The following is a 26,745-nucleotide window of genomic DNA, read 5'->3' on the forward strand; positions in this document are numbered from 1 at the left end:
CTTCTGTAACTAGGTTTCCTAGTAATTTAGGAAGTGTGAGTTTAGGCTTGCAACTGGAGACACATAAAGGGTTCTGTTTTCTATGGCATTACCCACACTAGCATTGTCAGCACAAATTGAGGATGTGTTTTTGAATCAGTACATTTCATGATGCCTGGAGCTACAATTTTCTGTCTCACTGAAACCTTTCTCAGCTATGCCACCATGTTTTGCAGACATTTGTACAGCTATGCATTGCCATATCCTTTTGAAAACTGATTATCTGAATTTGAGATTCTCCATAATTGATTCAGAAAAACAAATCATTTTTTTCAAGAAACAGTTTGTAAATGCAAGCATAAATCACAGTGTCAGCACTCAATGAAAGTGCTGAAAGCTCTATTGCAAGATCAAGAACTCCATTTCCGTGTAGTTAGGATAAAGTTTCTTAAGTGCTGCAAAAAAAAAGGGGTTATATTTGAAATCAGTTAAAGTTTATATGGATTTTTTTCAGGCAGCAGTATACATCTATGGAATACATTTCCTCACAAATCATCTGGTAGATAAAAGAAGGAATCAAACTCAGGTATTCGGTGTTCATGGCCAAAAAGCAAGAACAAATTAAGCTCTAGATTGCAACCCAGAAAAGGTTAAACTTCATTTATTTTGGAATAATTATTGTGGGGTTTTATTGCTGTTCACTTGAACTCTTAACACAGGAAACTTTCAAGCCATGGTACTTAACAGAGGTTGCATCCATTAGCACACTCAACAGTATTTCTTTCAAGGCCATATTCTTTCACTATGCTACAGGTGTCTAAATCTTTTCTTCTGGCGTGGAGAGAATTAAGGCACTGTAATTTTATTCACTAAACAAACAAATTTAAACCTACAAGTTAAAAAAATTAAACCTACAAATTAAAATCATCATAAAACTACATTCTTCTTATTATTATTATTGTTGTTGTTGTTGTGGCTTTCATGTTGCAATACATTGCTGCTGTTAAACAAAATATGTTTTAAGCAATAACAAGACTTCGTACAGTAAGTGAGTTGTGGTCCTGACATTCATTTCCTAGGCCACATGAAAATACTACTTCCACAGGGAGTAAACATTTCTGCTCTGTAAAGGACTACATGGTGTAGTAACATAGACCTAGGGCTACTGTAATATATTGTGCAAAGGTCAAAGAAAAATTTGCTTAAAGGCAGCTTAGAGACAAATCCTAGCACAACCTGATGAGTGAGAAGGAGTCAAGTTTATTAAAAGTGATTTGGTGAAGTTCGAATGGGCTTCATTATCGAAGGCAATTTAAAGTGCACCTCCACACAAAGCACATGTACAGTAGAAATCTTCAAATTAGCAAAGTTCAAGGTGCAGCTTCTTCCATCTGCATTAACCAGACAAAATTTAAAGTAAGAATTTTGTTACTAGAAAATAATAGAGGAGGAGGTAATGCAAGCCAAATGAGAAGTCAGACAAGGAAAATCAATATCTCATCAACTGTGGGGCAAATAGCTTTAAACTAAGTCACATAGATTCTAATTAGTATCAGTTCCTTTGTGCTATATTGCAAAGATATAGCACCAAATTCATAATAGAGGAGATTTTAATTTTTATAGGAGAGTCTGTGAAATAACAAGAAAATCCCATGCAATTTCTAGCTTATCCCTGGAAAGCAAATAGAAGAGGCCTTTGGCGTGACACTTCTCACAAGTGTATTTAGCCATGTAATAGCTAATGGCCTTAACAAATACAGCATAGCAAATAGTAAGAATTATTTTAAATTCTTTGCATAGGAGCTGGAGAACTAATTGTGACGTACTAGCTCAAAACAAGAGAGGATTTCGTTACATTGCAGATGACCTGAGCAAAGGGAATATGTGACACAAAAGGAACTGTGATGAGATTGCAAAATGTAGCAGAACTGTTTTGATTAATCTCCTGTCTGGGGAGTTTTAAAAATAGACACTAAGGAAGACTTAAATTAGAGGAATGACAAGCACATACTTCCAAACTTCTGCTTCTTCTTCTTCTGCTTTTCTTACCTCCACTTTATCCAATGGTTTTATTGCTGAAGGATTTTCACATACTTAAATTATACTTCCTTGGGCACCGTGATATGTGTTGTGTCTCCAGAAAACTGCACTTCTCAAAATGTTACACACATCCCACTCTGACACTCTCCTTTTTTAGTTACAGCTCCTTCTGTTAGGAGCTTCAAAGTAGGTTTAGGTCTTGAGGAGATGGTGTCTATTCAAAGATCACTTTGCAGTGGTTTTCAATTCTTCCCTACCCTAGATGCTGGGCTACCACTTTCCTTCTACTCACCTTTGGCAAGATTTTCTCAAGAATATGGACAGTTCAGGCATGCTTCACTTTTGGTCTGCTGCTTCTCTTCCTGTAACATCCACATCCCTATGGCATTTGGGACAGAGCTGAGAAACTCTTACAAAAGAAAGAACAATTCTCTGCCATAGACCCTATATTGGGCATAGCTTTTAGGGTTTCAGTACAGGCCTGGCAACTGTGACCTATGTGGAAGGAAGCCTTGAGCTGCCATGGACCAGTCACAGCAATGTCCAGCCTGCTCTTGCATAGCTGTGTCACATCAGTTGAGCAGTGTTGAGACAAGGATACAGAAAGCAATCCCATACCCTGGTCTCCACACAGGGGTAGTTCAAATGTGCAGCCCAGCTGACAGCTGGGTGGCACTCCAAAACAGCCCTAAAGCTCTGAATAAGCCCAAAAGAGTTGATCAGGAATCACTTCCACCTAGGTTTTCTATTTGACTGTGCAGCATGCAGAAATCCTCATGAAAGCATTCATTTCAGTGAAGAATGGGAGTTTGCAGGTGTTTGAAAATCAATGGTCCTCAGGTTTGAAGAAATGCTGTGAGTGCCAGCATACCAACTCAGTGTTACTATGACCCTGAGTAAACTCTTAGCAGAAAAAGAAGAAACCTCAGCAAGAATACCATTGTTTTGTTTCCACTGAAAACAGATGCATTTATTACCTCATGTTAGCCATGATAAACCATTAAAAAAACTAGATTAGATCAAATTTCCCAATATTAGGAAGCATAAAGCAAGCATAGGCTCTTCCCCCCCACCTACATTTCAGTCTTTAGCTCAGTTATGTACTGTCATCATTAGGATATTACCAGAAAATTTTGAGCACATTTTTATGCATAGATGGGAACAGCATGCCTTATAACTTACTGAATACATCGGATAAGCCCTAGGTCTTACATAGCCACAGTAGAACTTAGTGAAAAGCTGCAGTGGGAAGTCATTAGTATAGTGGGTTATACAGGGTACCCTGATGTCCTCTGCTTGAAATAACACATAGACTGCTGCTGGCATAAACAGGAAGCAAGAGCAGTTAACTTAGGCTTCCACTTAGAATGAGTTAAGTGATGTGAATAAGCACTGTGCTCAATAGAGATCCAATCTTAATGTCTGACTTCAGCTCCAAAATAGAATTAGCAGTGTTTCCTTCCATTGATTTCTAGTACATTAAGCTTTTTTCTTTTGTTTTAATTAGCCCAGAGAAGCCAAAACCTTCAGGTCCTACAACAAATGAGTATGCTGATGCCCAGCTTCAAGATATCGTCAAAAGATTGCGGGAGAGAGCAAATGTCTATAAGGAGAAGCTGAAAGACCCAGTGCTGTCTTCACCTGAAGGCAGTCCTACAGCTTGTAAGTGACCCTAGAATTAGCTGTTCATTTGTTGAGTTTAAGGATAAAAATTATTTTGTGGGAACAGAAAATACTGTGATAAATTTTTCAAGTAAGTGTAGTGTGTTTACCCACTGAAAATGATTGTTTTGTGCCCACTGAAGTCAATTTATCCCTATTAATCTACAGTAAGCCAAGTACTTAGGCACAAGCTCCCTTTGAACCCTATCACTAAAGAACTTAGGGAAAAAACCTTGGGCAATATCTAGAATCATCCCTGTCCAGAAGTTTTCTGCATTTTAAAATAGCTCCCAGACATGTTTGTTCATGGAGATGAACATAAAACGTATGAAAAAACATACATATCTTCTGAGTGGATATGAGTCATTCTGAGATAAGATCTGCTGTGCAAATAAAGTAAATAAAATTTTAGCCTTGACAGCAATGGCTAAATAAAATTTTAGCCTTGACAGCAATCTTCCGGGCACACTGAGGACTTTAAGTGCACACTTTGAATAGAGCAGACTCATCTCAAATTAATTAATCGTTGACTTCTGACAAAATATGATGTTTGTCCTCTTCATAGGAAAGTTTGACTTTTTTTTTTCCTTTTCACAAAGAATTGAGTGTGGTGATTTTATATTCCACATTCCAATATTTTTAGAAGTTGCTTATCACTTATGTGCTTTTTAAAAAGCTATGAAAAATATGGTACCTGAAGAATTATGATCTATACCAGCTGATAAAGAATTCTTTTTATTATATTTCTTTGCTCATTGACCTCTGTTGTTCTCTTTGTAGAACTTACAATCATGTATTTCCTAAATTATTATAGATCCAGTTCACTGAATCCTAATCAGTGGTATCCTAATCAGAGGTAAAGCCACCAGAATTAATATGACAAATGTGTGGACAAAATTATCCAGGCCAAAGATGGAAGAACTGGGCTGAAAGGAGTAGCACAAGACTTTCATAAGCCTATAAGGGTACAAAACCATAGGCTTCCCTCTAGTTCCACCTGCTGCATCTTGCGTATCAGGTCTCAGGAGAGGGGAAAGTTCAGCACATGGCACAGGTGATTTTTGTTCTCTCCATACTCAGTGCATGCAACAATTTGCAACAATCATGCAAAGAAAAATGCCCAGTTGCAGTAATGAATGCTGGATTATTTTTTTTCTTGCCAGTCTTACAAAAGACATAACTTGTGGTTACAAGGAAATGCAGATATATAGATACTGTACTCTGTAACAGAAGGGCCCTGAAGATAGCAGATGCACATGTTTATACCAGTGGTGATGCTATTCTCCAATTGATTTTCTCACACAATCAATATAATGAACTGCAATATTAGTCACTGCCCAGTGTTTTTTAGACAAGATTTAACATGATGAAGCTCCTGTACATGTTAAAAGAAGGTATACTAGTTGAGCCACTTTTAAAAAGACACCCTTTGTGGCATTCTATGTGTCCAGCACCAAAGAAGAAGCCTCCACCAAAAGAAGAAAAAAAAGAAGAAAAAAAAGAAGAAAAAAAAGAGGAAGCAGAAGCAAAGCCAGAGGAGGATCATTACTGTGATATGCTATGCTGTAAATTCAAGAGACCTCCACTGAAAAAATACATGGAGTATATGAACCTACCAGACAGCATAGACTCATACACAGGTAAATTCAAAGTTATGCCATAGAATGGGGTAGAGGTCTATTGAAGTGACCTAGTGTTACATAGCACCTGTAAGCCACCATAAGATACACATTGCAGTTTGCAACTCAGAGGAACACAGAGGTCCTGCCCTAAACAACATTTATTCCAAACAGGGAAAAGACATGAAAAGTAACACTGTAGAGATGGTATGAACAAAGATGTATGAAAACCAACCACAATTAGAACCCAAGTCTTCTCTAGAATTCATATCATTTATTAGGGCCAAATAATTCTTTTGTCAGTTATAACATACACAACCAGCATGCAAAATTATAGTATCAAGTACTTCAAATTCATTAAATTCTATATACTCTCATAAACTTACCTTTTTTTCCCTTTTGCAAACTCCTTCTGTGACTCCTAGCTCCAATCTATATACTTTAGCAGCATGTGCCATTGAAAAAGGGACAATGGTAGGTTGCTCTGAGCAGAAGCATTCCCAGACTGTCATAGAATAAATGTGTCTAAAAGAATGACAAAAGACTCTAAGTTCATGCCTGCAAATTCAATGTGTTTTCTTTCAGATCGTCGTTACATAGCATGGCTCATGATTGTGAGCATCGCCTATAATTGGAATTGCTGGTTTATCCCCCTTCGCTGTGTGTTCCCATATGAAACCTCAGATAACATAATATATTGGCTTGCCATTGATGCCATCTGTGATATTTGCTACCTGTGTGACTTACTGATTTTCCAGCCCCGAGTGCGGTTTATAAAAGGGGGAGATATAATAGTGAGTATCGGAATTGGAATTTCCATGGGTCTGTTAAAGTAGAATATAGAAATCCCTCCAATCTGACACTTTTTTCTCAATATGTCAAACCTATGTCACCTTTTTTTTTTATCAAAGGATACATATGTCCTTCTTCACTGACTTTCCATTATCCTGTGTCGGAAGAAACATATCCCTTGTCTACATTCTTAAAAATAGAAAACACAGATTTGAAAGTAACAGATTAGAGCAGAAGCAGAGATGAGAGCAGAAGCAGAGATGAGAGCAGAAGCAGTCATACAGATCACAGGAGTAAATTGGTGTAGGTTTACTGGAATCAGTGACTATATCACATGTACTCAGGCATATATAGATCCCTTTGTATCTTTGTGTGAAACTTTCACCTTTTTAGTCACCTTGTACCAGAATCATAGTCGAAGACAAGTGCATATTCTGCTAGGGTTGGACAGGATATGTGTGTTTTGCAACAGATTGTGAGACTGTGGGCTTTTTTGATCCCTGTAATTTTAGGATACTTTGAAAATAATTTAATTTTTATATTTTCTTTTGGGAATATATGCACATTCAATTTTGATTCTTCTCCCTATTTTTGTGCTACCTTTTTATAGAAAAATGAAAAATAAGATTTTAAGCAAGTATCTATAAAAAGGTAAAAGCTTGCCATTAACATACCAAAAGGTCTTCTAGAACATTAACTTTTCTTTAAAACCTTCCCCAATTTTGATTCTTTAAAAAACCCACTAATTCAGACAAAAAAGAGTTTTGATAATTTCGTTGTGATGCTACTGTGCCCAACAGACAGAAAATTCAAAATTATGTTTCCTTAAATGTAATTTAGACCTAGCTTCAGTTCAGCATTTTAAAATAAAATTTTACACCTTGTACATACATGATATTAGTGATACTTCTACAGATAAAGCTGTGCAAATATCATTTGGATAGATATTAAATGCAGTGCAGTGTAATGCACTTTTCCATGCCAAGACATTCAGTAACAAGTAATCCTGCCTAAATCCCTCAAAACTCAATTTTTATGAACAGAGCTAAAACTCTAGTGTAGGAAGTTTACCTTGTATTTCCCTTGAAGCTGTTTGTACAATTCATAGATTTTAGTGCACAAGGAGATCATCTACTGGCCAATCTTCTGTATTTGGTTTAATGCCTAAACTGATAATAGTGAAAGTTGGCATGGAAATATGCTTAAGATTTTAAAGTTATTTTTAAAGTTTCCCTGGTATACATACTGAAAGTATAATAATAGATAAATTTCTATAGATACTTGTGATTACCCTTTCTTATTAAGGTATTAGCATCAGTTCCCATGAAGAACAATTTAAAAATAAATAGCTAATCATTACTAATGAATGCAATGTTGATTATAATGCTAATAATGCTAGCATGTTAATATGAGGTTTCAAAGAGCTAATTTTGTACAGCACCATTAGAAACACTCTTTGCATTTTTCTTGGAATTACTGCATATAAATGGATTTTTTTGCCTTGAATTTGGAGGGGGTTGGGCTGAGCACCAACTGGTACAGATGTGTTGAGAAGCAAGTTTTGAGGGAAAAATGCAATGTACTTTTTCCAGGCTTGAAAAAAATCAAACCCCAAACCTCATTTTGTCAAGTGGGTCTAATAAAATCTGATCTAATGTAAACTGGACTAATGACAGCAATGCTTCTCCCTACAGATATTTCACCATTCATACTTTCAGACCACCATTAATTTAGCTGTCATCATCCCTTTTATCAGAAGATTATTGTTATTATGATTATTGTTGAGTGACAGAGGCTCATTCTTGATATTCTGTTCTTGATTATGCCTTTTTGTCCTTTCATTATCACTGTAGTCAGACAAAGTAGAAATGAAGAAATTCTACCACAGTTCTGTGAAGTTTCGGGTAAGTAGACCCTGTGTTACTGGTATCAATATGAAGTTCTGGCTGTAGGATTCCACAGGATTTTTTTCATTCACTGACAATTACTGCTAGTTGAAGAACATCACCAGAAAGCATCAGCTCGATGGCATATCAGTATTCACCAGCTGAAGCCTGCCATCTTCATAAACAGTGTGTAATTGTAAAACAGAATAATCATAAATGCCATTCTAAATATTCTTTCATTATGATAGACAAAATTCTCTGGTTTTCTGAATTTGTGTGAGGTCATCCCAGCACATGCTAAAGACAATAACACCATTTGCCATAGATTCATTAAACAAAAGAAAAATTCTTGGAGTTAGATGATAACTTTATTCTGTGAACTCTTAAGAAGTACCCTGTGATATGAACAGCTCAACACTCACAGAAGCAGTCAAAAATTCAAACTAAGATTTTTAATGCTCATTGCACCTTGTAAAAACAAAGATTCATTTGATTCAGGAAAACTGTTCATGTTGTTCCTAAATGTTGGGGGGGGGTTGCCAACAGAAGATAGGTATTTCATTAAATCCCTGGTACAAATATATCTCTGTGACACAAAGCCCACATCTCAGTTATTGCCCCCTCCTCTTCTGTAAACACTTTTTCACCTGTTTGTTTCAGAGTTACATTTTTTTCAGTGACTCTGGTGTCACTACTTACATACTTGAGATTAAGCCATTCAAAAAGCATAGGATATACACCATACAGGCAAGTGAGCATGACAGAGTCAAGTTTAAAGCAAGAGAATTAAGTGGATTTGTATGGTTTTATTTTAAGTTCACACTTGCTATATGTTTAGTGCTCTTGATTCCTGGAGAAACTAATGAGAGTTGAATGTTCTCACCACATGCAAGACATAGATATAATATGGGAATATGTCATATGATTAATTACTAATTAACAGTTGCTTATATTTAAACACTCTTGACTATATTTTGTCTCCTCTTAGAAATGCGTCTGAGAGAGGAAGAGAGAGACCATAAAAGGCTGTTTGTTCTCAATTGATTTTTTTCTTTGCCTTGCTTTTTTCAGAGTTCAGGTATTAATTGCTTCTTACTAGCATGGAATAAAGGGTCAGAGCTGCAGGCTGGTTGCTGCCATACAACTTGCACCCATCGGAGCAAAAACATTTCTGATTACAGTGCAATGAAGCCTACAGTTCCACAGCCCTCTCTTATTCCCAAATGATAGGAGCAACAGAGCAAGGCATCACAGGATCTTCAAAAAGGCAAATATAAATTTGCCACAGCTTTCCCTCTCTCTGCAGAATTCTTGGAAAGAATAAAGTATGCAGATAAGAAGAGCAATCACATAGTTGATGGATAGCAGGGGTATGTTGAAAACCTTAGTGATATGGGAAGAAGTAGTATCCAAATAAAACAGAAGAAAAAAAATCTATTGATAAGCAGCTAACCAACCAACCAAACAAGATTATCACCCTATGGCGAATCTGTTGTTTGGAACACATGACATCTGCAGGTTGCAATCAAGGAATCTTGTTTATTGTGCTTCCCCAGATTTCTTTAGGCATCCTGGTTTTAAAAGCTGAAGGACTTTTAAGAAGTGCTTGTGGAGTGGTTTCCCCACCTCCACTCACCAGCCACATGCTTAACATTTCAGTCTTGTCAGAACTACAATTGAAATAAGAGAATGTATTAATAATCAAATATCTGAGATACTGTTAATAACCCCCTTGCAATAGATTAAAATATCAGGTACAGGGATCTTAAAAGCAGGACAAAGCAGTTGGTGTTTTCAAAGAGATAATCTTGCCTGCCAGTACTTGGGAAGCTACATGTTTAGCATGCTGATTCTTCAAATATTACATTCAGTCATGATTCAATCTAAGCAGGTTTTTGACAGCAAATATATGTGCTATGATTACTATGAAGTTTAAATTGACTTCTCTACTCTTCAACAGTTTGATCTGATATCAGTATTGCCACCTGAAATTTTATACTTCTTCTTTGGATTTAATCCAGCATTTAGAGCAAACAAGATGGTAAAGGTAAGATATCTGTTAGTGATGGATAGCTAACCAGACATAAATATTTTTACAACCCAATGGAAAGATTTTTAGAATATTTAGGAATATGAAATTTAGAAATTGGAAAGTATCTTTAGGCTAAGGTACAGCATCAGTAAATGAACCAACAAAAAATACAAGTTTAGCCAAATTAAGCTCTTACTCTCTTATTTTGCTTCTGATTATTATTTACTGCTTTCAAAAGGTATTTTGTGATGAAAACTGTTTTGTTTCCATTATTTAAATTAGATTAATCTTAAAATACCTGTTTAGCTTTCAAAGATAAAAAAATTAAATCACGAATTAATGTCAATGTATTTTCCCCTTCTGTTGCTTATGTCAGGTGTTTGAAAGCAAAAAAAAAGGGAAATATAAGAGAAACATAAATTATTCAAAGAATATTAACAAGCATAAACCCACTTTTGTTGTCAAGTCGAATGACATCTGGAGTTGTGCAATGAAGTGTCTGAGAAGAGATTAGACAACCCTAGTTGGGTTATTACCTAGCAGCCACTCTGCAGCTTAATACATTGCCCTTCATGTAATCAATATGTTGACAAAGATTTGTCTTTCATTTAAAGTTGGAGGAAGACACAAGAACTCTGAGAATGAGTGCTGTTCACTTTGGTTTTCAACAAAACTTCAAAATTCCATAAATCAGAACCAAAATAATATGACAGAATGAATAGTTATATAGTGCCTCATATTAGGCCAATGGATGTGTATTGAACAAAACCAAGTAAACAAAAAACCTACATGTGATATTTTAAGTCTATCACTAAAGTTCAACTACAAGTACTTAAGGAAAATTCAATACAGCTGTAGTTGATAGGACATGGTATCATCTAGATTGTGGTTGTTGATACATATGATTTCTTACTGGAGAATTACCAAATTTCAGAAAGAGAAAAAAATGGATTTATGCAAGAACTTACCTATCTCTGTGACAAAGCTGCCCAAGCAATTATGTATGTTTGAGGAAGTAGAAGTCATTCATCTGCAGCAGTCTGACCAAAACAGCAAGGTTATTTCTGTAATCAGCTTGATGGGACACTCAGCACTCAAAAAGCCATTTAACTCAATTTTTATCTTTGCTTTACAGTTCACATTTTAGTTAAATACTTAAAGGAAGCTTGATAACTGAAAAATCCATTATTTTCAAAAGGTGCATGTGAATTAATGTCAGTGCTATTATTAAAAGATGTGTGGTGAAGAATAGTGATTGGATTACTTTCATTTGTTTTCTATGCAGCATAACACATTCTTTGAGTTTAACGATCGTTTGGAAGCTGTTATGGAAAAAGCATACATCTACAGGTATGTGCTTATAAAACTAAAGTAGCATGCAAAGCTTGGCACAGAATGCATTCCATTTGATTTCATGCACTGTCAGTTAAGTGCCAGATGGAATATGATACATCTTTAACTGTTCAATTTAAGATTTTTTAAAGTATCTGTCTTTATTGTAATCATTAATATATGTAAGGCTTCACTCACATATGAATTCTAGCTCTGTTCAGCTGGCCTGGTTCAGACAAAATGTACACCAAACTGAGGCTTCTGCCAAAATTAAACTGACCAGAAGTATCAGAAAGAAGTTGCTTTAGTGAAAGAGCTAAAGAACAGTTTCTTTAAGCTACTAATAGCAGTGCCAAATCCTCAATAACTGTTTATTTCTACTTAACAAGATTTATGAGCTTGAGCCTGTGTCAACATTTTTCTTCAAACATGCTCTCACCATGAACCTGGCACATACAGAAACTTGATCCTTCACTGCATTGACTAAACTTGGAATGAGAATCAATTCAGCAGAGTTCTGAAATAGTGATTATAACTGTTGTCTGCTGAGCTGTTCTCACCTTCTGCACTGACAGGAAGAATTTTGGATCCAACTCAAGCATTCCATGGACATAGTGATAGCAACTTTTGTCGGCCCCTCAGCTGTCAGTGGTGCTGCTAACACTCATTGAACTCATCTACTGTGCCACTATTATTGTCATCTGCTGTCAATGTCATCAGCCCCAGTTTATCTTGTGCAATTCCTACAGCAACAGATTCTCTTCCCTGTCTCAGTTTTGGGGCATGCATTACTCCTGTGTGGTGCTGCCACAGAAATAAGAATCTGTTGTTTACCTTCTTACTCTATTTCAGAGATTATTGCACTTAAATGGTACACTTGATAATTATACATTCAAATGAAATATTTTATGAGATTTAGAAACTAGTTAAATTTGAAAAGGAGATTGAAACATCATCTCTTTCATATTTTCACATACCTGTGAAGTAAAGCAAAACTCAGAATTTTGAAAGTTCTAATAAAGTACTTTAATGATGTTGTCCTCCAGAAGGTTGTTCGTATAATGCCCTTTCTTTACACTTATTGAAGACTCTTTTTTTTTTTGGGTTGGATTACTTTTTATTTCTTCTTTTTTTTTAAATTCTTTAATTAGTTCCAGAGAGGACACATAGAGCAAGATCTCACTGGTCCTGTAAAACATACGCAGTAGCTGGAAAGACAGAACCAGCTACTCAGTAAAGCTCTTCTGCCTTGTTACACAGTTTTTTAGCATGATATTGGCTGAGTGCCACAACTGTGTGTTGCTGCTTATGTCTTTACTTCCTGGTCACAGGTCTACTTAGATTTTTCAATATTAAATCACTTCCAGAATGTAAATTACAGAATCTAAATGTTACAAAGTTAATCTATATTCTACCTCCTACTTCAGAAAACACTGACTTCCAGTTTTCGAGGTGTTCACTGACAAATAGCAAACAAAGGTAGTTATACAGAAGAAGACTACAAGTGAGAGCTAAAAAGTCTAAAAAAAGACACGCTTTTTGTGAAAACTACTGCATTTTATTTCAATGTAGCAACGTTGCTTTGGTCTGAGATCCTAATATAGTCACAATTTGAGCAATAAGGCATTAATTAACTGGATAATATCAAACAAAACTTCTACACAGCAAGTGTATGTACCTGGGTGGATTCCCTTCTCAGACTCATTAGTTTGAGTTAGTAGGAATAGAGTTAGAAAAGTTTCCTACATCTTATCTACCCATTGTAATAGATTCAACATGTGTCTCAAGAAATATAACATATATTGTAGCAATGGCTTCCTGAATCTTCACTCAGATCTCAGGAGTCCACTTGCATGGATTCAAACTTGTGCACAAGACCTAGTATGGTCAATAGTGCAAGATTACTAATTTTAACAGCTATCTGATGTCCTCAATGGCTTGCAATGCTAAACAGAGCTGTTCTGAAAGCACACCAACTTTCAAACAGAGAAGTGGCATTCATTTGTCAGCATCATAAAGGCGAAGAATACACATAGGTAGATTGTTCAATGTCATGCAGAGTTCTTCAGCCACCATTGCATGCCCGAGGAGGGCAAATGAGTACCTAATACAGAAGCAACCACAGACCCAACTTAGTTAGATCTTATTAAATTTTCACAAAACCACATAGTTATTATGCCATGCATACCGCACTAAATTCTAGCTGTAGCAGATAAACTCATTATCAACCAACTTCCCTGTATTTAGGCAAGTCCTGTACTTTTTCCTGCTTATTTATGCTTTGCTTGTATGAATATTTGAATGGAAAGCTAAATCCGGAAGATGTTTCTTTTGATCCCTATGAACTGAACAGAGGATATACAATGAGATCATTATTGTATTAAACAGAAAGCTGCATGGTGCTTAAGTAGTTCATCATTTGTAGTCTTTTAAAGAACTGGCTATAAGAACTGGGATTAGGAATAACTCCTGCCGTGGTCACTAAATCATGCTATTTAGAGGATCTACTGCAGATTTCCTAGCACAGCTCTTGTAAAGCAGTTCATTTCTGACCTCAGACATTTCTTGGCTTTGGTTCACAAGTTTAAAGCCTATCTTGAACAGAGTTTGGCAAATGCATTAATTTGTACCCTTTAGCCTCATTAATATAGCTTCAAATTTCTGTAAATATTCATAGCCATTAAAAGTAGTGGGTTATAAACTCCCCAGGGAACCATAATTTAAAAATTAGCCCGTGTCAAATATTATAGTAAAGATATTTATTTGACCTTGGACAAACGTGAGAGATGGGTAACTGCCAGCTACTTTTTTATAGAATCAATGCAGGTGGGGAACTACTTAGTGGATGTCTAACATAAACATTGTTGATCCAAAAAACCAATGGGTTCTACATTAAAAGGAAGGAAAATTTTAAGTTGTTTTACAGGAATCTGTTGACTTTTACAGGGTCATTCGAACAACTGGATACTTGCTGTTTCTCTTGCACATTAATGCATGTTTGTATTATTGGGCTTCAGACTATGAAGGCATTGGCAGCACTAGATGGGTGTACGATGGCGAAGGAAACATGTAAGTCCTTTTCTCTTGCAAGAGATTTTTGTTGATTTTGCTCCTTCCTGCCTCTCCCTCCTTTTCCCATGTCTTGGCTCACAGGATATGCCTTTACTTTACAAGTGCTTGGACAGCAAACCTTTAGCACTATGCCTGCTGATTAGCAGCTTTCATTACTCACATATTTGGAGGGCAGGTGCAGGGAATAATCAGTTTACCACTTTCAGGTTTTATAGGTTTATGAGTCAGTGCTTAGCACTAACTTAATTAAACATTTAGAAAGGAACAAAGGTCATAAATTAAATTTACTGAGCACATATGCAGATGGAAACTGTTAGAAGGATTATATAGCAACGTCTGAAAGGAAACAGAGGACTAGTTTGAGTTTGGTATTTTCCTGCCACACGGTATTGTGTCATTAAAATGCAACATTTAAGTACCTCTACACCATGGTGATTGGTCTGAAAAGATTCCACCAACTTTCTCTGATCTTTTGAGAAGGTCATGCTTAAATATGTGGCAGAGCATCTCCCATGGGACAGACTGGATATTGGCACAATTTTCCACAAACTCCTTGTGACAGTACTAGGTTGGGAGTCAAGTTAGGAATATTTATTAAGATGATGGACAGGAAGCAAGAGAAAATAGCAAAGTCATAATCTATTCTGTGTGTAGTTTTATAAAAACATATCTAGTAGGTTCAGTTGTATGAACATTCTTTTCTCTCAAAGGCCATAATATAGTTAAAGCCACAGGAGCTTAATTTGTTCATTAATTACATTCTTGGCAAAATGCATATAATACACTACTGCTGTCATAAATCCCTTTCAAACAACCTTTCACCTTTTTCTTGGTGTGCTCCTCTTGTTTGTAGCTTTTTCAGATTTCATGAGTTTGGTGTGAACTCAATATCTTGAAGGATACGAAAAGAGCCTTTGAGAACAAAACACACGTTGTGTAAAGCAGCATTGGTTTTTCATGGTTAAGGTTATCTCTTGAAAAAAATTGGCATATCTGAAATTTACACACACTGTTAAAATACACAGCTTGAGAACTGCAGTAAGACATGTGCAAGCAGGGTCATGGAGCTTAGTGGGACCACTTATGTAAGTAAAGTTATAGATGGGTATTTATTTGCAGGATCAAGACTTCCAGAAATCTGAGGAGAAAAATGCAGAACTAATTTCCCTTATAGCTATTTTGTTGTTAATGTTATTCTTGGGAATACTCTCCTAATAATTACAAAATTAGGTAAGACTGAGAAACCTGAAAACTCTGAAAGCAGAGAGTGTACTTAATCTTCATGATTTTTAATGCTTCTTCAGAACAGTCTAGAGGACAGGTAAGAAAGTCTTCCTGGTTTTTTACAGACAAAAGTGTTTTACATTTCTCTCAGGGAAACAATTGGTAGAAATTGCTTGCTTGATCACACACCAGTTGCGACCAGAGGCAATGGCCAGGTATTTTAATATTTTGTGTTACCTCTTCCATGAGGAGACAAAAATATTTCTCAAACAAAGTCACATTGAAATTACACGGAATTTAGGGCAGAATTTTTTAATAAAAAATAATAATAATAAACTGATAATTCAAGATCTGCATTAAGATGAGATGCTGAAATAAATATCCAAACACAAGAAGGACTCTTGGAATAAGTGCAGAGGAGAGTCACTAAGCTGATCACAGGGCTGAAGCACCTCTGCTATGAAGACAGGCTGGGAAAGTTGGGGCTGTTCAGCCTAGAGAAGAGAAGAGTCTTATAGTACCTAAAAGAGGACTTACAGGAGGGCTGCAGAGGGACCTTACAAGGTCATGCAGTGATAGGACAAGGGGGAATGGTTTTAAACTGAAAGGGTAAGTTTAGATTAAATATTATGAATAAATTCTTTACCATAAGGGTGGTGAGGCACCGGAACAGGCTTCCTAGAGAGGCTGTGTAGTCCCCATCCCTGGAAGTGTTCAACGCCATGTTGGATGGGGCTCTGAGTAAAACCTGGTCTAGTGGGTGTCCCTGCCAATGAAAGGGGGTTTGGAACTAGATGATCTTTAAGGTCCCTTTCAACCCAAACATTTCAATGATTCTATGATTCCATGATATATCCATGTAAACCACAATAATCCATTAATGACTTTATTCTTCTGCCTGTATCTAACTTTTGGAATCCCAAAGAGTATTCGATGTTGAGTTGCATTTCATAAAGTATAGCTTTGTATCCCACTAACAGCAAATTCCTTCCGTATGGGATAGTCATCACCTTAGAGAATCAGGCATGACATATTACCTGATTGTCAAATATTTGGGTTTTTTTGACAGAGATACATCGTGTGAATATTATTTATAATTGGAGATACAATATGACTTTAAACATGTCAGACAACATACTTCTAGGTACATTCATTTATTTGGAAAGCAGGAATTATGAACAATATGGAAAAAACCTGTCAGGAAGAGTGACCAGTACTGCAGCATATATTATGGCACAGCAGTGCACATGTAATTTCCTCTCACATAACATTCAGGTTTGACAATATTTGAAGCAAAATATACCATTAGTCTCACAAAGCATTGGAACACATTTAGAAATAAGATTATGCAAACATAGCTACTTAGCTAATTTAAAAAAAAAAAAAAAGACAGTAAGCAGTTTGACAAATAAATCAAAATTTTCATGGTCTCACATTACACTGACACAAAGCAAATTGCCTGGCACTGATTTAGTGGTATTAATGTTTTAGGTAGAAACCCTACTGTGTCCATGAAATATTGCTAGTTATAGCCAAAACCAGTTCTAAAAAATGTCAACACTTCTAGGATATGGGGTTTTTTTATTTTCCATGCTAAAAAGAGTAAACAGACAATAGTTTCCATTATCAGTTTGAATACATATAAGTTCCTGAGCAGGAATACTAACCAGAGAACTTCAGTTTATAGCTAACAGCTACACACCACAAGAAAACTTATCCAAGTAGCTCTTTTGCAAATCTCTGCTAGCTCTTTGCTTTTCCAGTTCTTGTCCAGACTCGAAAGTGGAAGTGTCAGTCTGAGAAGATTTGAACCATTTTGCCTAGCAGCCTTCAGTCAAAACCTTTGACCTGAGGTGCAAAAGGCAGTCAATTTTACCTCCCTGCAATGCACTCACATTAGCCACACAAGATGTTTTCAGCATTAAAAGTGCACTCATGAGCTTGGTATAAGTTAGGCAGACAGACCTCAGTCTCTCTTAATGTAGACAGAAACAGACCATCACTAATGCAACACCACAGTGTAAAGTCTATGTAAGCATGGTAGCAGGATTTTGAAAAGGTCTATATGTGTTTATTTACAATCTAATTTAACTACCTAAGTAAGCAATCAATCTCCCTAATTCCTGAGGAAAATGGACAAATCCTCTAGAAAGGGATTTAAAGTGGAAATATAATGTCATTGTTCTGAATTGTCCCAAGGAAGTATCTCTCTTTCATCATTGTCCATAGGGAAACTAAAACTAGGGAGCTGAAATTCTCGTGCAAACCCTCCAGGTTGACATTAAATTCAGGCAAAACAAATCATTTCAGTTTCCTCATGGTATATTTCTTCTGCTGTTTGCAAGCCATCCACAAGGAGTCTGCAAAATTCTTTGGCATATTTATTAATCAAGACATCTATTTGCATCCCAATTATGTTTTTTTGTAGCTTACTGCCTTCCTACTCTGGGCACAGACTTAGTGGGTATCTATAAGTCCCAGAAAATGGTCACTGTACGTGCCTAGAACAATTCTACTTCTTTAGTATGCCTTGCCTCATGTGTACTAAGTCTGGCAAATCTTAAAAGGTGTCTCCTGAGAATTAGCTGTACATAGCACTTGCAATAGGTTTGATGTGTCATACTCTCAGCACTTGCTATACAGAGGCAGTTTTGTGCCTCCAGGCAAGCTGTGAATACACAGCCCAACTCATAAGTATGTCAGACTAATGCTTTCAGACCTGCTACCTGCAGCCATACATTTTAGGCAACAGCTTTGTAGTTCACTCCTTTCTGCCTGAGATGCTCATACTCAGTCACCCGATGAACACACCACTCTAGAAAAAGAGGTACCAAGAAGAAGGTCACCTGAGTGGCTGCGGCTTTATTCTTCCTAAATGCCTTCTGGTTGTAATATGAGAGCAGTCAAACACGATAACCCTGAAATAATGATTCCCTGGGCTGAAATGAATGTGTGAATGCCACCTTTAAATCTGAGAGCTACATGCACAGAGACTTGATTTACCTGCATTAACCAAAGCCATGTAAGGAGTTTAGAGTATTCTGGAATGGACCTTTATGAAAAAGATGTTTCTATTGGCGTACTATGACAAGGTATCTTATTTGCAGTGTTTCTGAATGTCTCATACCTAGGACACTTACTTTAGGAGAAAATCTAGTAGTTTGATTGCCTGAAGGATAAACATACTCTCCATGATGTGCAGAGGGAAAAACCCCTTTCTTGTCTCCTGTTGTTTGCAACAGTAATTTTATAGCAGGCAAGTAAGCTATATGGTGATCAGTGATGGTTTCCAGACACAAGCTAGTAGGAAGCAGAGCTGCTAATACTGTTGAAATAGAAATCTGTTTTTTCTGGCTGTCCTTAAACAGAATTTACAATCGCATTTCCCTCCTTCTTAGGGAAGAAAAAAAGCTGCTCTGTATTTCAACTGTGTAACTTTCATTTCAGATTAAAATAAAAACAAAAATGGGGAAAACCTGTGCCTAAGAGATAGTGAATATCATGTGACTTTGCCAGAACAAAGTTTCTTTTGAAGTAAAATTACAGAAGAATATAGTGTATTAACTACATCTTCAGAAAGGGCTAGGCAGATATCAAAAAAATCTCTCAGATTTTGGATATACAACACTGCAGAGAAGAATGTGGCCCCTAAACTCCTCTGAGGAGCTTTGTAGACATTTCCCAGAATGAAGATTTGGTCTGTCGTGGTAGTGTTAGCAAGATTGTCATGCAGGGCCATTGTGGGTGAGAGAGTGGCTTAATTATTTTTGTTTCCTATAGTAGCTAGGACAGAAGTAGTGTTAATTTCTTTAATTTTATGTCACTAAATTGTACATGGTTCAAGCACTACAGCATTCTCATGTATGGCAAATGAATATGAGATTAATATGCTTTATATCAAATTCCCCTCAGCCAAGTTAGAGACATCATTTTATGCTTAAATCTGTAATTTTTCCAAAACAGATCTAAGGCTTTTTCTTACTATGTGTTTATGCTACAGAAGGTTTTGCTGCCATTTATACAAACTTTGTGGAAACATGCATATGTGATGTTTTGGGGTTTTTTTAATCCAAGTAAAAATATCATAGTGGTGTAATCCAGTAGTTCATTTTGGACCTGTAATCAAGGAAAAATGATACTATGGCAAATATGCAACAAATTTTTTTACTTAAGGGCTCTGAATGGAAATGGTCAGTTTTGGCTGTTAATATCTAAAACTAGAAAACTATGGTAAAAGTGATCATTGTTACTGTATTTCAACAATCTGCAACCAAGGAAGAAGCGAGTTTATAATGAAAAGCAAAAATCATTTGCTTGATAGAGCCTGACATTTTAGGTGAAAAACTTGGAAACACTTTTGAATGATTTAAATAAAAACTCTCATTGAAATTGCTTATATTGTGAGTTTATTTTATCATATTTGCACAAAACTGACCCTATAACTGTATTTTTACATGAACCACTTATTAATAGGAACAGTTCATATTTTAATAATAGTGGAGGCCACTAAATAAAGTGTACACCTGAGGTCTGCAAGCAGATCGTGTGGCCTCAGATTCAGGAAAGGCGTAAGAAGATGTATGCAAGCCTGTCCATTTCAAAACAAACATCTCCAAAAGTATTTCTTCTGTGTTTCAGTGTTTGGGGTAACTTTTGTTTGGGGTTCTTTTTCAAGCTGAATAAAATTCAACAAATAGAAGTAAACATCATTGCTTCAAGAGCAATAGTCACAGCTGAAATAATAGAAAAATCGCACTGTACAATTAAGGAAAATGATCTTCCACTCTTAATCATCAGGGAAGCTGAAGTCTCATTGTACAGAGATGTAGAAAGTCAAATCCTAATTAGTTGGGGGCTTTTAAAAATATACCTAAACCAATTACTTGTTTGCTCAGAAAAGAAGGAAATTATAACATACAACAATGATTTGAACTACTTAGTCCCCACTGCACAGTATGGGGAATGCTGCATTACTTGTGAAGCCATGTTCTAGAATGAAATTTAAAGCAGGATCTTAGAGATGCCAAGGCCCTTTATATATAGAGAGAGAGTCATATATTTTAAAAAAGAGTTCGTACGTCTATCCTCATCAAAGAGAGTGGTTGGTCACTGGAACAGCTCCCCAGGGAAGCTGTCACAGCACCAAGCCTGGCAGGTCTCAAGAGGTGTCCAAATAACATGGTGTGATTATTGGGGATGTCCTGTGCAGGGCCAGGAGTTAGACTAGATGATCCTTGTGAGTCCCTTCCACCTCCAATTATTCTGTGATTCTGTGATTCTGTGCAATAGAAATACACAGCTTGAATGCAACAGGCTTTGTCACACACAAGGCTGCTGTACAAACCAAACAAAAGAACTTTGTTCCAGAGCTCACACTTCAGGTATGAGAAGTCACAAACAGCAGATAGATGCTGTGAGGGAGTCAATATAAGCCATACACTTAAGCAGAATCTTAGTGACTGACCACTACTCACTGCTGTATTTATTTGGTTCCTAGATCAAGAGAATTCTGATAAAAGTCTTGAAGGGTGCTAACAAAGTACTTGTGTAGCCATTAATAGACAGGTCTCCTTAGGCAAGAGGGAAAGTTGTGAAGAAGGCAAGAAAGTGCTTGTCAAGGTGACAGAAGGAGTAGTGGAGACCAGCAACTAGGAGATGTTAATACAGGAGTCAGCCTTTCAGTGCTGAATAAGTGAAGTGGTTTGGAGAAGCTGGATTGACACACAACTTGTGGAAACATTCAACTTCAGTTTGATATAACCCAGGATGTAGAGCCAATGAAGGGTGCTCAGAAGCAGAGTGCAACCAAGACCAGCATGGTTAAAGGAGTAGGAATGGACACAAGAATAATGGCACTGCATTTGTCATTTGCCATCAAGTGAAACCATGAAAGAGATGTTCAGATGTCTGTGCATCAAGTATGCTGCCACAGACAGACTGGGAAGTCTCTGACACTTTTACACTGCTTAAGCATGACTTCTTCACTGGTAGCATTCTAACAGTGTAATGTCCACCTTAGTGATTTTTCACACAAGTGTTCTGTGACACTGCATAGGGTTACTAGAGAACAGTAAGTAACGGCTGCATTTCCCATAAATTCTTATTTTGCTGTCAGTGAGAACATTCAGCTCAACATGATTTATGTAACTGTATCATTGATAAATTCATAACCCTTTACAAAAATGCTGAAGGACTTTAGGATGGAAAAGAATCCTTGAAAGGCCCAACTCAGGTGAATAGATGCTTAACTTCAGCCATATAAGTACCAACAGTTACTAACAAAAATGCTGTCTGTATCCACAGGTATCTGAGGTGTTACTACTGGGCAGTACGTAGTTTAATCACCATTGGTGGCCTTCCAGAACCACAAACTCTGTTTGAGATAGTTTTTCAGCTGCTGAACTATTTCATGGGTGTCTTTGTCTTCTCCAGCTTAATTGGTCAGGTACATTAAAAAAAAAAATCAGTAACAAGTTACATTGAAATTACTGTAATGTAATGATAAAATATTGTTTAATGGATTTTAGTCCTGGGAAAAGGTTTAACTTCCACCTGAATGTCGCTCTAATTTAATGTTACTCATACTTCTGACAAGTACGTGTGTACTCAGTTCCCAGTTTTGCAGCTCTTTTGCACACAAGCTGATTTAAAGCCAAGACTCTGCAAGACAGATGATTCTTGAAACTATGTATAATTCCTTTTTTTCTTCATCACAGTCAAGGAGACAGTTCCTTGACATTCACATTATACTGTTAAATCTGATATAAAAATTATAATTGTAGGTATGATACTAATATGTACAAATTATTGAATAAGTCATGGTCAGGAATACTGCCAATAGCATACTGCTAATGGAAACACCATGATTTTTGTCAAACTACAATTCTGGTCTTTTCTACAAATTACAATATATTTGTTAACCTGAAAATTAACTGGTTTCTGTTTCTTTTGGCTCTCATTTGGCAGGACGGTGAAAAATGTCCATAGCACAGTAAATCCATTATATTTCCAAAAGAATATATATTAAATATTTCTCACTTGCAACTATTAAACTTGAGCTTTAGATCCATAGGTTTTAAAATACCTTGCCTATAGAAAAGTAAATGCTGTGGTCCCTATGTGACACTATGTCTTATTGGATTCCTGTAGAAATCATTCCAGACATTTTGATTTGTACATGCATGTTATTGAAAGAAGTATTATTGGGGGGAAAAAATTAAAATTTACATTTAATTTTATTTTGAATACAGCATTTAGAAAGTTCAAACACTTAAAAATTGTACATGCCTCTTGCTTTTTAAAAGCACATGAAAAGATAACCATCAAGAAACAGACTCTTGACTATAGGATTTAAAATTCATCCACAAAAAGAAATTAGCCAAAATAAAATAAAGCAGTTCATATAAAATATTTCTTCTGGAAAATTATTGAATTCAAGTATATTGGATTAAACTTCAGAGTCTGCATATTTATATTTTTTCCTAAATTGTTGTAACTGTCAATGAAAGCCTCATTCCTCAAGAAGATTCTGCCAACTAGGTTTTGGAACCAGTGTAGTCCTTTGCAGACTCAAACCTTTAATCTTAACATACAAACTGCTTCATTGCAGTTTGTTATAACTCTTGTTTACAAAGAGCTCTTAAAATTACTGAGTTATTCCTGGTTTAGCACACATGCCTAAAAATTGTTATTCCTATTGCAATCAATTTCATCTCTGTAATAAAGAGCAAAACAGCCCATGGCACACTAATCCTTGGCAACTGCCATGTGATGCCATTTCACACAACACATCTGAATAGTTCTGCTTTTGAAGAAGGAATATCGATGAACATTAACTCATCCGCTTGCTAAAAAATGAACTACTATTGTGTTGGAATATTAAATGATGTTCCTGCACTAAAAGCTTTCAGTTCACCTTTCAGCTCACAGTGCTAAGGATGTATCTCTTAACTATTTAAGCTGTGACATGATCTTAGTTCTAGTGGTTTTAGATGATGTTATTAGAAAAATTCAGCCTAGTTTGCTTCCCTTCTGACCTGCATTGCATGCTAAATGCGGAGTAGCTTTATTATGGATTTTTAAGAAAAGCATTATGTATCATTTTCATCATGTGCAGAAATGTGAGAGAGAAGAATAAGGTAAAACCCAAAAATGATTCCTCTAAAAATCATAATTATATTCTTTCCAACACAATCAGATTAAATCTGTAACGCTTCTCAAAAAGCAGATGAAGCACCTACTCAAAACATGCAGCTGAACATATAATTATCCAATGATTTCACAGACAAGTGCTTTATTATTTTTGTATGTTGTTGACAAGATATTAAAAGCAAGACTATTTTTTCTGAAATGTGTAATAACAACAACTGATGTTTGCAGATGAGAGATGTAATTGGAGCAGCTACAGCAGGACAGAACTACTACCGTTCCTGTGTGGACAACACTGTCTCTTACATGAACACTAATTCTATTCCAAAATCGGTCCAAAATCGTGTTCGACTTTGGTATGAATATACATGGGACTCCCAGGGAATGCTGGGTAAGGATCTCCAATTCCAGTTACTTAGCATGACCAAGTGAGAGTAGTATAGATAGAGATATAGGGTGAAATTCACATTTCTCCTTTTCCAAATTGAATGTGGGAAGCGAAAGGAGGCTACTCAACTTACTTTGGAAAAGAAAAAAACCCTCCGAAACAACATGACATTTACTACTTCACAAATTTTATTCATTACTATTTTGTTCTGTACACACAAGTTATGTCAATTAAACATCTTAGTAAAAGCATAATAGCAGCTTCCTTATTTGAACTCCTAAACATTAGAATAGCTCTGATAAGTTATTTTTTTGTGCAATGCTCATTTTTATGGACATTCTTTCATTCTTTCTTTTGTTCCTTTTTTTAAAAATTGTTTTACAGATGAATCAGAATTACTGGAGCAGATGCCAACCAAAATGCAATTAGCCGTCGCAATTGATGTGAACTTTGCCATTGTCAATAAAGTCGACTTATTCAAAGCAAGTAGCTTTATGGGAGAATGCAGAATGCAGCATTCCTGAGAGGAGAAACCTTGTTTTGTGCATCTTGCAACACTTAAGAACATGTTTGTTAATGCAAAAGGCAAAATAAGTCTAAGAAATGGCGTAGATAATGGAGACACGTCAGAACAAAGTCAAGTGCCTGCACTTGATTTTTCTTGTGTCAAGGCAGAGATATTTTTCAAAAGCAAATGAGATAAAGACATAGTCCTGTTATGATGACATACTAAAGCTGATGGTATGGTCAGACTGTGAGTTCAGAGTATAACCAATCTCAAGAGTCAGACATAGAATAATCTAATTTTTAACACAGTCCCCCTTGCTGTATGCTGCCCAGGTCTGTCTGAAAGATCACCCATGCTATGTGTTCTGTCAGTGTAGCTTTGATGCAGTGAATGCTGCATTTTATCAAGTTTTTGGGCAAAGGAGCTTTCTTTTTACTTATCATGGTAGTTTTCCAGAAATAGAGTTTAAGTGGATTGAATCAGAATTGGAGTCCTGAGACAGAACCAAGGAGACCCTACATTTTTAGTAGTAGTCTTGACATACAGCAAATTTGCTTGTCAGGACATTTGCAAAAAATCACATTATATCTGTATAAATATTATACAGCTGTACAGTTTACCCACACTTGCTGAAGACACTGAATTCATAGATTCATATCAACATTTGACATGATCTATTCTCTGTCCCTGGATCAGTTAAAAAAAACCCACCACCCCCAAAAGATCCATAAAGCTCTGAATGTAGCACTAATTGAGCTTCCACAGCAAATTTGGATGTACAGAAGCTCATTTTGTAAAAAAATGAAAAGATGTTTAACCATAGAGAGCTTTATAAATATTTGAAATAAGAACTCTCTCAGTCTTTTCTCAGCTCTAATAGCTGATCTTTATGATGTTTTGAGTTTGCATTCCACTTGTGAATCCCTGGGTCATTACTGTATTTTTGGGTTTTGATGCCAGTGTGAACACTAATTGTCACTTTTACTACTGAATTGACAGAGTAATCAATTCTATCTATTTTAACAGGGGTGTGATACCCAGATGATATATGACATGCTGCTAAGGTTGAAATCCATTGTGTATTTACCTGGTGATTTTGTCTGCAAAAAGGTGAGCATTCTTGTCTTGTTCAAATAATAATTATAGTATGCATTTTAGAAAAAGAGTTCAGATATCAGTCAACAATGTCCTTTAAATAAAATTAATCCTGACTGAATTAGACAGCATAAAAGTAATTAAGGTACTCTGTGGAATAACAACAAATGAGCTCTCAAATTTCAACCTAGAACAGGACAATATGGATTTTGTTACTTACATTATCAAACATGACATTATAGTAATACAGGAAAGTATTTAATGTAAATATTGCTTATCTAATGGTGCATCATGACATTTTAGTATTCAAAATGGAGAAACTTAAAGTTTTTATACATATACAGGTACAAATCTAGCCTAAAGATCTCACTCTATGATGCTTTGCCTGTTTCATTTGTGTGTTCAGAAACTCTTAAACAGAATTATCCAAGAACGTAGAAAACAAACTGCATCCCATACCACTTCTTACAGCAGGATCTGCTCGATGTTCACTCACAGCTCTGAGCCATCTCCAGACCTCCAGCTGAATACTGTCACACTGTCCCTAAGCAAAGATGTCTGTCTTCTCTTAGCATTTTGGCTCAACATGGCCAGATAGATGGCTCACAGGTAGATAGCTCAGCTTCTGAACAAGAGAGCACAAGTCTCTTTTCAGGCATGTAAACATACTCATAGGCAGTGTAGGGCGCAATTAAAACATTAGGGGGACAAAGCATCAGTACTGTTACTGTTCTGGCAAGTGACCCACAGTTCACAGCACATCCAGAACTGACCATCAGAGCCCTTTAACTTGTCTTTAGCAGTCCTGGTCCAGCATGTTCACTAAGGTCCTTCTCCCTCCAAGAGTTAAGCATACAATCCTCCTAAATGCTGAGCTAGTTGCACTGACTCCACAGTGTAGGAAGTTAAACTTTCATGAATACATGGAAGCATTAAGTGTGTCCCTTCAAAGACCAATCTCAGATTTG

General features: G+C 36.3%; 1 protein-coding gene across 1 annotated transcript in view; it reads left to right on the forward strand.

Annotated features, from left to right (window-relative positions):
• Positions 1-3,526: 3,526 nt before the first annotated feature.
• CNGB3 (cyclic nucleotide gated channel beta 3) overlaps positions 3,527-26,745 on the forward strand; it is a gene marked incomplete at its 5' end in the record, with an annotated part of 32,585 nt that continues 9,366 nt past the window's right edge. The window contains 11 exons of the mRNA XM_009079625.1: positions 3,527-3,677; positions 5,258-5,321; positions 5,886-6,098; positions 7,950-7,996; positions 9,939-10,025; positions 11,296-11,360; positions 14,289-14,411; positions 21,942-22,083; positions 24,018-24,177; positions 24,559-24,656; positions 25,709-25,792. Of these exons, the coding sequence (XP_009077873.1) occupies positions 3,527-3,677; positions 5,258-5,321; positions 5,886-6,098; positions 7,950-7,996; positions 9,939-10,025; positions 11,296-11,360; positions 14,289-14,411; positions 21,942-22,083; positions 24,018-24,177; positions 24,559-24,656; positions 25,709-25,792 (1,234 nt within the window). The remainder of the gene's footprint in view (positions 3,678-5,257; positions 5,322-5,885; positions 6,099-7,949; positions 7,997-9,938; positions 10,026-11,295; positions 11,361-14,288; positions 14,412-21,941; positions 22,084-24,017; positions 24,178-24,558; positions 24,657-25,708; positions 25,793-26,745) is intronic.

The sequence above is a fragment of the Acanthisitta chloris genome, unplaced genomic scaffold (assembly GCF_000695815.1).
Source record: "Acanthisitta chloris isolate BGI_N310 unplaced genomic scaffold, ASM69581v1 scaffold2808, whole genome shotgun sequence".
Taxonomy (NCBI): Eukaryota; Metazoa; Chordata; class Aves; order Passeriformes; family Acanthisittidae; genus Acanthisitta; species Acanthisitta chloris.